Consider the following 12,840-nt stretch of genomic DNA (forward strand, 5'->3'; position numbering starts at 1 on the left):
CTTTTTTTCTGTCTAAACACACATAGGATTGCACTCCAAGCCAGTGCAATTGTTGCAGAAAGATGACTTGCTTGCCTTGAGGGACGGCAGGTGAAATAGGTCAGGAGGAGACACAAATGCAGAGATGCAAAGATCCAGAGCTCGAGGAGCAAAACAAGCCAACCCAAGTCCACCACTGCACAGCACTGTGGGACGCACATGAGAATGAGAGGCAGCACTAGCAGTGCCTGAACAGAAAGCAAAAATCCTTTATTGTACACAGTACAGAATGTAATGGAGCTTTTGCAGGAGATATATGGTATAGCCCTGCTCAGGCAATAGTCATTTCACAACAATCCTCAGATTAACCCTTTCTGCACTATAGACTTCCCATACCAAAATTAAAACAAAAACAAACACAGCTAATCCCACTGGTTTGGTTAAGCCCTGGGGCACAATTGGGGGGGAGGGCCTGGGGGTGGGGCACAGCAGAGTATACTGCTGCCCTGTGCTTTGTGACAGGCCACTGTGATACATTCTGGGGGAGAGTTGCTGAGTCGTCTACAAAGAGTTAATCGTCATACTTAAAAAAAAAAAAGTGAAGTTAGTCAAAAAACCAAACAAAGTTATCAAAGCCCCCCAAAGAAATCCTATACAGCATTTACAACAAAACGTAGGAGCCCGTAGGGAAAGGTATGGATATTTGGGTCAAGCACATTACGGGTGCATGCCAATGAGGCTCATAAGGAGAATTCCTGAAGGATCCAGAGATGTGTGTGTGTATATATGTGCGTGTGTGTGTTTCTGCGTGTGTACACACACGCACGCACACACATGGCAACATGGGCCTTCTCCCCTTCTTTAAATTTTTACAAACCCAAGTTATAGCTGCTGTTTTCTCTCTTTAAAAAAATCCTCTTAAAATATCCAACTTGCACGGAGCATCTGAAAGAGTGTAACACAACTTACAAATTAGGCTACAAATATGCCTGTGCGCACCTTGTGTGTCTCTCTTGCTCGCAAGCTCAGGGACAACTGGGAAAAGGTAGTTCTGCAGTAAGAAGGCGATACGTTGCTGTAGGGTCAGGACTGTACCACCTTGGCTGGGGCTCCCTTGTATTACATACATACAGATCCCGGTCGTAGAAAAAGCCAAGCAGCTCACTTGCAATTGTTGCTGCACGGGAACACAGTCCACATGCAGAACGCACTGCGCAAAGTGTCCTGGGCAGGATCCAGTGCAGAAGAGCACAAAGCAGGTATGTAGGTGGTGGGGTGAGTCCCCCGCCTCGCCACAAGCTGAAGCACCCTTAGTGTTGGCACCGCTGGAAGCAAGAAAGCAGCAGCTTTGCCCCAAGGTGGAATTGCCTTAGATACAAAAGACCTACAAAAATCTGGTTACAAACGTCGCCCCACAACATAAAAGGAGTTTTGGCCAAACCCCCTTCCCCATTTCCCCCACTAAAAGCAACAAGCTATCCATGCACAGCCTTGTAACAGAGAGGGTGGCCAACGGCCCGCTAGGCTTATATGGTTCTGGTACTTTAAGTGCTGTCCTGTAGCATGAGTTGCTTATTACAAGCCAACAAATGAACGAAAAATCAAATTAAAAAAAAAATAGGAAAGAATCAGAAAAAAGCCTTCCTCAGGCCGAAGAGATGTGTACTGAGAACCCAGAGGGGGCTGAGCTAATTCAGCCATGCCAGAAGCACCACACTAAGCCATGACCCATTCCAGAGGGGCTTACACTGTGCTGGATCCTCTTTCCCATGGCAAATCAAAGCCCTTTCCATTATACAAGGTAGATACAAGGATTGTGATTGTTACATAGCATATTTTCTCGACAATTTGCTAATCACGCACTGTCTATTCAAGTCCTGCGAACATGTACACCACACATGTCTCCAGCCAGAGGGCCCAGAAGACATTTCCACTGGAACATCCTCCCTCCTCCCCCAGCCACTCTTCACGGTTGCAGCCAAAGTGATCAGCAACTGGAGGTCATACTCACTAGCCATGCTATTGTATTGTCTTCAACTTGGAGGGCCTTGACGTATTAGGCTCTTCTGAAAACATTTGCAAAGAGCAGTTTTTTAAAATGAACAGCAGAAATTCTTTACAAAAACCATTTGCCCTTATTGGTTGGAACTGGAGTCTCTAACGTCAGCATTCAGCTGCTGAGCAAGTCAGTAAGCAAAGCCCTCGGCGTAGGGGAGGTTGCTGCAGTGATCTGGGTCCAGGAGGTATGCAGAGTTATCTTCAAAGTGTGTCAGAGGTAAGGTGTCATCTTCGTTCACATGGCAGTCTGGTTCAGCTTTTAAGAACGGGCGTTGGTTGTCGGGAAAGGCCATGGAGAAGAGGGCATCAGGGTCACAAACAAATTTGTAGACATACCTCTCTCCGGCCACCTGGAAGAAAAGGAAGACGTTTCCATTAGGGCAGGGTTGGGCAGACTTTGGACTTGTGGGATCTACTTTTTTATTTCCGGGATCCCCAACCATTCTGGGTTGATAGGCACCTTTGGAATTTTGAGAGAGTGTCGTGGATGTTCTCACAGAATCGCTGCTCAGAGGGGAACTTGCCCATTCATAAAACGGCTGCCATGGTGAGCACGGCCAGTCACAAAACACTAATTTCTCAAAAGGCAAACTGGTGAGACAAAGAAAAGTAACTTGCCCAAGAGCCTAAGTATAAGGCAGAGATGGAGGCCTCAAAAACACAAAGCCCCTCTTTTGAACTCAAATACAGATGGCACTGGAGGGCAGCCCTTGGATTTGCATCATACCAGCTAAAAAAAGAAGTTTAAAGAAATAAAATAGAAGTTACACTGACTCTCAGTCTAACCTACCTGACAGGGTTGTTGTAAAGCTAAAATGGAGAAGAGGACCATGTAAGCAGCTTGGGTTCCTCGCAAAAGGAAAAAAGGTAGGATATAAATGTAATAATAAATAACCAATCATAACACGGCACTTTGAAGGCTTGAAAATGAAGTATTCCCATGAGAAAAGTACAACCTCAAGAGAAGACAGGTAGATGGTGCAAATGAATGAGAAATAGATTTGCTTTTTTGGACTGTACACTGATTGTCTGGAAAGGCACCAAGAAATGGTGTGCTGGCTGCCTTTTCTCAATTATGAAGATGGAACGGCAGGAAGGCTAGTCCTGAAAAGTGAGCCATCCATGTGCCAAAGACTGTTCCTTTACCGCTACACTGTTCTCACGTAGCAGGGATGTTCAGAGCAAGAAGTGAGCCACTTACCTTTTGCATGATGCCCTTTTCATAGTAGTAGCGAAGAGAACGACTGAGCTTGTCATAGTTCATGGCTGGCCGATTTTTCTGGATTCCCCAACGACGGGCTACCTAAGTAGGTGAAAAATACAATGATGCCGCTCTGTGAAGCTTGTCAATTTTCCAGCATGACTAAAAAAAGTGTTAAACTCGTTGATACCAAGCCCCTCATCTAGAAAAAAAAGAAAAGGAATGCCAACACCAGTTATGCAACAGGTTCCAAACTGCTTGTGTATAGGGCTCCAGTTCTGTTTTCAGAAAAGATATGGCCACAAAATAATCACAGACATCCCTCCGCCCCACCCCGCCCCACATGTCAAGAGAATCAGATAGGGCAGAAGGTAGATCTCCAATTATTTGGGACTTCAACACCCAGAAGCTCCTGCCAGCATGGCCAATGGTCAGGAATGCTGGGAGTTGAAGTCCAAAACAACTTGGAGATCTACTTTCTGCCCACACTGGAAATAAAGCACTGGGATTCTACCGACTCCTTAAGCCAGGCACACTAATCTGCTGAGGGAGCCTGGGTTTCCTGGGAGGAGTAACTGCTTGTGACAGCCTGACTTTCCCTTATTTCAATACCCATCTCTCCTCCAGTACCCTGAACTGCAGGGCTTATCAGATTTTGTCTAAAGACTTTCCCCACATGGGCCAGGAAGTTTCAAATTCCTCAAAAATGTAGTATTCATTAAGAAGCAGATTGCCTATATTGACTCAATTTCCTTACCTGAACAATATTTCAGGTAGTTATTGTGGGTAAGATTAGCATTCATTGCCATAGTGGCATCAAGGCTTTCAAGTTGTAGGGTCTAGGACTTGGTTTTTGTTTGTTTCTTAAACTTTTCCACTATAACATTGGTGCTCATGGCATCATGTTTTGAAGAGAACCCTGAATATGGAAGCATGATGCTGGAATGAAGAATTCCATATTCCATAAACAGGACTTAATAGTATCCTGCCCACAGAATTGTCTCCATTGTAGTCACATGGATGACCAAATCAGTCATAACTTTTTCACATGAATACACTAATAGGATCAGTAGAATAAGTGGTCCTGCAGCATTTAGCACTCACATCATTCAAAATCAGCTCATTCTTGGGGAATTAAGAAGGAAAAAACACGTGCAACTAAGATAGGCAGAAGGTCCACCAAGTCTCTGCAAGACTTCTCCAAAGATGCTGATGTCACTCATTTTACCTATAACCATCTATAGAAGATTAGAGGAGATGCATCACTGAACTGTGTGCAACTTGCAACAAAACGGAAACAGTGAAGATCTCCATTAATAAGCTAAGCTGAGATATACCAAGAGATGTAAGGAAACACGTCCATTCCCTTGGAATTCACAAGGCCTACTTGCTGCTTTGCAAAGTCATTGAGAACCAGCCAGATGTTGCTGGCCAAGTCATAAAATATCGACCAACCAACCATTAGCATGCCACACTTATTGACTGTGATGGAAACCATGGCCAGCAAGACATGATCGGGAAGCCTCACAGTGGTATGAATGCACTCCTAATGGGTTGCAAGAGCACTGACTCAATTCTAATATGATTCTGGAGCAATCGTGTAGAGGGGATTACTCATTACAGCTCTCTTTGGGAGTAGGATCTGATGACATAAGCTGCTTGCCAACGAACCACTGTTTCCCAGGGGATTTCTGGAATGGACAATCAACCAGGCACTCAGAGAAGATTAATGGGATTTCCTAGCACTAAGTGCACTGAGGCAGCCTGCATCCACCTGAGGCATTGCGAAGGCCCAGAACAGCTGTCTGAGCCAAATACGTGGGGTGTTTCCAATGGCCTCAGCAGCTAAACAGATACTACATTCATGTGGTGCGCTGGTCAGACTAGTTTTTCCATCACAGCAAAGAAACAGGGAGGACCTGAGATGCAAGGATGAATTAAATAGGTACGACCTCATCCTCCTCATTGGAGGAAGCAGAATATATGCACTCAGCATCCCACAGTCCCTTCACACTAGTTCCTCTGCCTCTTGCCTTATGCCTCCTCGCTCATTCTCTGTCTATTGCAGGGTTTCAATGAAAACCACAAGAAAAGTTACGGCAGAGGGGCTCGCTCCCCTTCGCTCTCCCCTTCTCCTCGCCTTGCTCCCCTTTGCTCTCCCCTTCTCCTGTCCCTCCCCCCAAACTTTGCTCCTTCTCTCTCATACCCCCACAAGGAATGCATTTGGAGCCAACTGTGGCTGTGCCTACATAGTAGTGCTTAGTGAATTTAATAGCGCACCGGTTACTGCCGTGTCAAAGGAGGAAAAGAACAAGACCCTCTGCTATGCTATTCCTCTGTTTCAAGCGGACATATTGCAACAGGCTTCTCAATCGCATATGGAATGACACCTTCCCCTAACTGGCTCTAGGGTGGAAGCATGTTCAGTTACATTCTGCATGTTCAGGCACAAGCTTGTTGCATATGCATGCAACAGCAGGAAAACAGCGGAGAGCGCATTGCCAATACACGGATTCCACGCAGCCCCGTAGAGGTTGTTACATAATCCTCTCCCAGCATCCAGGCTTTGATTAGGACTCAAACACGGGTAAAGAGCTTCCTCTTACTGCTACACAGCATGGCACAGAAAGCCACTGACTCCTTCAAAGTGCTTCTCATCTTCTCATTGGGCGATGCTGCCAGAGGAAGCATGGTCCATTATCCGCCCTTCCATCTTTTAAAAGAGCCCAGTTTCTTGGACAGCAGAGATGTCAGATGTAGAGCCTTTCTCCTTGTACAGCGGGAAGAAGCCCTGCAACAGAGGTGCTCATCTCCCACTTGTGCTGCCTTGGCCTTCCCTCCAAAGGAAGCCACCAGGCAGCGCAGATATATGGTTAAAGCATTTTCGAGATCAAAGCGCGTGCCTTTTCAAAATGGAGAGGGAGTGAAACGGCAGACTATCAAAGACCTTTTGACTAGAGGGGGCTGCCAAATTGTTGTTTGAAAAAGCCACAATTTCCATGCAGAGTATACTGTATATTATGGATAATTACCCACCATGCACCGCTTGGCTGTGCAGCTGGTTTCAATTATTAGTCAAACAGCTTCCTCCTCTGCATCATTCAGCACAACCCCATGCACCACAAGATTCCTTTCGGTAATTTCAGGGGTTTATTTACAAAACCAGTGTCTCCACAGGGCGACAACTGAGCAAAGCTTACAACAGTGGAAATGAACAAAAAGGCTTTTTCACAGCACAACCAAGTGTCTGAAGCGTAATGAGAAAAGCAATCCCCCTCCCCTCTCAAAAAGGGGGTGGGGAGAAAGGGATAAGCCAACAAGAATAAAACTGGAGGCATAAGGAATTCACCCCTAAAAATATGTTAGCTAGGAAGCTAAGAACTGTAATGACAAAAACAGTCACATTATGTTGTCACAATACGATTTAAATCATGCTTCTCCAACCTGGCGCCCTCCAGATGAGTTGGACTGAAACTCCTAAAGTTCCCAGCCAGCAATTCAGTCCAACTCATCTGGAGAGTGCCAGGTTGGAGAAGCATTATTTAAAACTAAATGGTAATCATATAGAATGAACAATACGGAAGACAAACCATTGAAAATATCAGTATCTAAAGATAATGCACTACGGCATGTAACTAGAAACATCAACATCTGGAATCCAACATAGCTGTACACTTGTTCAGAAGTCCACCAGGGTGGATGAGATATTATCTTAACATTCTGGATCAATCTTGGCAAGAGACCAGACCATTCATCCATTTTGGATTACCCTTATTCATGGGAAACACAACACATCAGCAGGAAAAAGAAAGCACCCATTTGTTAATCAGTGACAACATTTTACAAGTATTAGCCCTTTTACGAAGGAAAAGTAAATTTCCATTATTGGAAGTGACTAGCAAAAACAAATCGATTATCCTTACAAACAACCACAATAAATCTCATAATACTTTATAATTGCTGCAAAGCTGCAGAATTCTACGGAGAGCAGATACACTCATTGCGGTCTCTCTAAGATTGCTGAGAACAATTGTTTCCAACCATTGCCATTGATTAACAAACAGATGGGTTCCTCCCCACCCCCATTTCTGCTGATACATTCCCTGTGAATGAGAATTGTCTGAAATGGATGAATGAACCAGTCCTCCATCAGTATTTATTCAGAATATTTAGAAAATATCTCATCTGCACTGATGGACCTCTGAGCAATTTTACACCCAAAATGGAGAGTGGACCTTGATATTTCTTCAGTTATGTGTTGCATCTATTTTGGGGTATTTGTATTTTTAGTGTTTTCTCATTTTGAATAATTGTAAATACAACATAACTGTTTTTCTCACTACTGTTATTAGCTTCCTAGCATGTATTTTTAGGGGTAGATTTCTTGCACCTCCAGTTATGAGAAAAGAAGAACATGCTTTGTACCTGCTAACTGGGAAGTTGTTATGGAAAGTCAGTGAGCTGTGCCAAGGTGGGGGGCGGGGGGAGAGAAGAAGCAGCACAAAATGGAATGTTGCTAGACTTCTTGTTATGTGCTGCCTACTTTTTAAATGTGCAAACTTTAATTGCTTTTTATATTGTGCATGTTTATGAAACACCATACCCCATTTCACCTGCAACTTTCCTCCAGGAGCTAATGAGAAAAAAGCAGCAAAGAAAAAAAAAGGGTGAAATCAGTATGAAGAGAAAGGAGAGAAAAGGGTAAAATGTAATACGCCGACCCAGAACTTGGGGCCGACTTCAGTGTCAGGCGTCCTCAGGCAGATGCCTGGGAGAGTCAGCACCCCTGGGAGGTGCCTCATGTCTACTAAAAATGAATAATACATAACATCTCCACCCTTTAATTTTTCAGCGCTCAGACACCAAGCAGCTTTTGGACACCATCTTGTTTTATGTCCCAATGCCCCCACCGTCATTTTGGGGCATTGTGTGTGGGGAGATGAACTACGGGCTGCCATGTTCGCCCCCCCATGCCCTGCAATGACTCAACTTCCAGGACATGTCTGTGGGGAGAGGCACAACCAAGATGGCTGCCCATGGGCTGTTGTTGGGTTATTTGAAGATTGTTTCTCCCTCAAATAAGCCAGACCGCCTGGGTTTGGATGACCCGACAAGCTGCAGGTGGGCGGGTAATTAGGCAAATGGCACCCAACACGCATCAGCTTGCTTTTAAGCCATGCTAATCGTGCATACTGGGCCATTGTCTGTAAAGGTGACGTCTGAGCTCAGATGAGAGAAGCCATTTTAAAATGGCCCCTGGGATGGAACAGGGTGCTGTCCATAAACATCAATGGACAAATGCAAGGTTTTAATGTAGATGTGATTGGACAGATGCTGAAACTAAGAGGTACCAGCAAATATGATTTCCTGCTCTTTCTACCTCAGGACTTAATTCATGTGAGGCATTCAATTTCGGCGTGTGTGTGGGAGAGAGAGAGGGAGTGTTTCTAAGCATTTAAAAATAGTTCTGCTGATGCAAATAGCACTCAGTTGCACACAGAAGCCTCATGTTCCATTGACTTGCATACAGTCATATTATACTTTTAAAAGGCCTAAAAACTTTTAAAAAAGATAATTTCCATACAAAATAAGACCCACGTTAGAAAGAACAGGAACTTCCATCTTTGCTGCTGTTAGGTTTTTTGGGTGGGCACACGGCAACTGCTCTAAAATTCTGGATTTTCCCATTGATTTCTATGGGTAACTTTCATTTTTGCCTTGGGGGATAGAGAAAGAAAGAAAAAAGCTCTATGCAAATTGGCTGCGCACCTTAGTCTAACTATTCCAAACCTATGATTTCAAGAGTCTCCTGCATAAAACCTTTTCTAGCATACTGAGTCCTTTCTACCCTACCCACTGTTCAATAGTAGGAGATTGGCAGGACTTCCAGTGTTGATGTATCAGCCTCCTTGCCACCAAAACAGCTTGTTGAACCCATGCCACAATGAGAAAGTACTCATAGGGAAAGAATATAACCCAGAATCAAATGATTAAAGATACAGGATATAGATAAAAACAAAGCAAGTCTAATAGATGCTCCAGCTTATGCCAAAACCCGATAATTATGCCAAAAACCAATAATCAAGGATCAACATGTTTTGGCTGGCCTTGCTGGCCAAAGATTTGTTCTTGCCAGGGCCTGCCCCCTTCCCCAAAAGGCAGGGTCTTGTTTCTGACCGTGTGCTTCATCTATGACACTCCGCACAAGGCCAGAGGAAGATCTCCTGTTCTGTGCTTGGAGCTGGGATGGGGTGGGGGAGAAGAGAGTTGCTCTGTCTTTGCACCGAGACTGGAGCAACCATCAGGATCATGCCCCTGCTGGAGGAGTCTTCTTCTTCAGAGGAGCTAGAAGTTCTAGAGACAAGCAGCACTGAAGAGCAGTCCATGGCAGGACACCAGGAGGAGCAATGGCCGTGGGTCCATCCCCATAAGAGAAGGGGAACTCTGCCTCTGAAACGGAGGCTGAGCAACTACCAAGCCTCCAAGAACGGCAGCGTCTCAAGAGGCAGGCCAGAACAATTGTGTTGAGAAGGAGTGCCTATCTGCAAAGGAAGGTTCCTCATGAGAAAAGGGCTCCTCGTGAGTAGGGCCCTCCTCACAAGGAAGACTGCTCCCAGGAGCCTCTGATGTGCTGCAGGTGAGTCCTGAGTGGGGCTCTGGAAGCTCCAGTTTATAAGCTCTCAGTTAAGAGCTGCTGGTTCCTAGAACAATACCTTTATTTCATCTCCCAGTACCTCAAAACTTTGCTGTCTTGAACCTGCTCCTCCTTGGTCTGATCTTTCATGCTGCTGACCAGTAGAGTCCTGATCAACCCTGCTTTTAGACTGCCCTTTTTCTGGACTCATAACACTGTGCTTTTACTCAGCAAGTGCAGTGAGCCAGGAATCCTAACTCGAAGAATGATATTAAGGCACCATGGTTTCAATTTATTTCCTATGCTGAAGCTCCTAAAATTCCAACCAAGTACAGTTGCTTATATTTTTGCTGATTAATACACACAAAATGACACACACTCGCGCACGCTCTTTTTGTATGTTGTATAAATTGTGTTTTTACTTTAGTTAGGGATTGTGCTTCTATGTAGGACGTTTTACTGTAGATGGTATTTACACATATGGGTTATAGATGAAGATTTATAATTACTGCATCCCTTTGTTTCTTTAGTAGTTTTGATTTATTATGTATGTTCTTTTTCTTTTTGTTGCCTTAATTTTGTTAACCTTATTTCAAAATAAAATAAAATTTCAAAGGGAAAAAAAAGAAGTATTGTGCTTTGACCTTCTGCTTGCCGGCCTTCAACAGTACTTGGGGTCAGGGTTCATCCCCTCTCCTCTGGAGCACCAGATTTAGAGGAACCCCTGGGCTCCCCTTGATCACCCGAGTCTGGGTCCTCCTGCTGCGATGAAGTGAGATTACTGAACCCAGTCAATAACCTTCGGGCAGCTCTGGTACATATGCACAAGACCTGCTGTAGGGAGTCCCACATCTTCCACACCCATCCTCTGAGCCCATTTGAGAAAGTGAGCTCAACAGAATGTTTCTGCTGAACCCCAAAACGCCTTCTACTGCAGAGGCTGCAGTTTTACTCCAGCATCTGTCCTTCGTGCAAGATATAATCGCAATAGCTAGGCAAGATATTCTAAAGACTGAAAGACAATCTCACCAATTAAGGCGGGGGAGTCATTGCTGGCGAGTTATCAGGCACAGCAACAGCCAAACCAAGCACTATTGTGCTCAACAGGTTCAGCAAGAAATGTGGAAGCTGGGCCTTGCGCCATCTGCTCTGCGGTTTCCTCGTCTGACCTTCATGTGGACTGGAGAAGATTCAACAAGCAGACTTAAGCAGGGCCAAAAATGGCTTTATTTGCAGCCGCTCTGCCTGTCGTTGCAGCCCTGGGCACCATTCATAAGGAGACCGACCATTTGAAACTTGGGAGTATGTTATTAACTATGATTTCCTGAGGATACAGATCTCGTTGCACAGGGGTCAGCCTTGCCAAGACATCACATGAACTGCCGACATAATGCACCACTGCTTAGCGGCAAATCCTTGCCTCTTTCTGGTACATGTCCAACCTCACCACCAAGCAAGAGACACACCCTAGTTTTCATAATTAAGGCAGCAGTGATGACCGGCCCTGCTCCATGCTCTCTCTGTACCGAGGTCAGAACCACGGACTCTTGCATTAGCGACAACCAAAACCTTCCCACAATGGTAGACATCAACTAATGCTATTATGTCCCCTGCCAAGTGGCCTGATCCAGAGATCAATGTAAGATAAGCAGCAGCATTTCACATCAGCCAGCCTAAGGTCTCATCCTGCTCTCTTCTCAGTGGCCTTAACTTGAACTTCAAATGGTTTCATCTTTTTTCTTTGCTACATTCTAGTACAGCCTTCCCCAATCTGGTGCCCTGTATTGGACTACAACTCCTATCATCCCCAGCCAGTGTGGCCAAGGTTGGGGAAGGGTATTCTGGTAGGTTTCCAGCCATTCTGTTGGCTGAAATTCCAACCTTCTGTTCAACCACGGAAAGTGGAAGGTACAACCTTAACGGGAGATTCAGTAGGCTCGCTCGGGGTTGTTTTTGTGTGTGTTTTTTACCTCTTCTGGCTCGATCAACTTGAATTCCATGCCCCTGCCAGTCCAAGCAATGAAGTGGGCATTGGCTGGATCATCAAGGAGTGTGACGAGGAACTGCCACAGCTGGAGTGACCCTCGCCTCTGGTAAGGAGGCCCTTCACGATACGCTGTGGGTTCTTGCTTCACTTTACCTGTTTACAACAACACACCAGTCAGAACTGACATGCCAACAGCCTCACCGTTTTCTGCTGTAGATTCCTACGATTCCTCAAAACAGCTACAGACTTTTTACAGAAGCCGGGTGAATGACAAAGCGGCTGCAAATCTGGCAGGCGATGCTTGTGTTGGCAACTTCCCCTGTGGAGAGATGTGCCGCGTAGGCAGCTGACTGTGGGAGCCCCTGCTCATCTGGCTGGGGGCACATCTTTCCTATGCTCTTCCATCAGACTGATAGGAACGCAGCTCTACCACTGAAGCCCCCAGCATCCAGCAGATTCTCCCAGAATCATGTGGCACAAATGAGGCAGATGTTGTTGAAGCACATGGAAGGGATGCTTAGTGGCTAATCCACGTTCTGACCTCTCTAGGGTCACTGAAGTCCCCCCCCCCATCCCATTCCTACTACAACACACACAGTCCCTTACCTTCCATCCTCTCTGGTACAACACAGGTGTCATCGAAGTACAACTGGGCATCTTTCTCATAGGAGAACCCTAGGAAGCGGGGAGACAAGTCCATTAGCTCAACACAAGTTCCGTTTTATTCTCTGCAATGCATCACACACACAAAATTAGGCTGTTCCTTCCAGGACAGTTTGATTCACGCTACTGCTTTGCTTGTTGGCAGGAATGACAGCTACTCAGCCATTCATTAAGACCAACAGGTAAGGCCAACAGGTAAGGCCTCAAAGTGCTTATTTGCAAAGATGCCAGTTGCTGTTCCTATAACTCCAAGGGCATGTCCAGACAGCTGGTTCCCATACGGCTGGTTTCACACATAAGTGATCAGGGGCAAGTGGA

General features: G+C 45.4%; 1 protein-coding gene across 1 annotated transcript in view; it reads right to left on the reverse strand.

Moving 5' to 3' along the window:
* Positions 1 to 219: 219 nt before the first annotated feature.
* ETV5 (ETS variant transcription factor 5) overlaps positions 220 to 12,840 on the reverse strand; it is a 43,654-nt gene continuing 31,033 nt past the window's right edge. Inside the window, exons 10-13 of the mRNA XM_084846887.1 lie at positions 12,466 to 12,534; positions 11,843 to 12,012; positions 3,239 to 3,340; positions 220 to 2,387 (exon numbers count right to left, since the gene is read on the reverse strand). Coding sequence (XP_084703013.1) covers positions 2,166 to 2,387; positions 3,239 to 3,340; positions 11,843 to 12,012; positions 12,466 to 12,534 — 563 coding nt within the window. The 3' untranslated portion in view covers positions 220 to 2,165. The remainder of the gene's footprint in view (positions 2,388 to 3,238; positions 3,341 to 11,842; positions 12,013 to 12,465; positions 12,535 to 12,840) is intronic.

The sequence above is a fragment of the Heloderma suspectum genome, chromosome 3 (genome assembly GCF_057233095.1).
Source record: "Heloderma suspectum isolate Gila_16-S chromosome 3, 16-S_ref, whole genome shotgun sequence".
NCBI lineage: Eukaryota > Metazoa > Chordata > Lepidosauria > Squamata > Helodermatidae > Heloderma > Heloderma suspectum.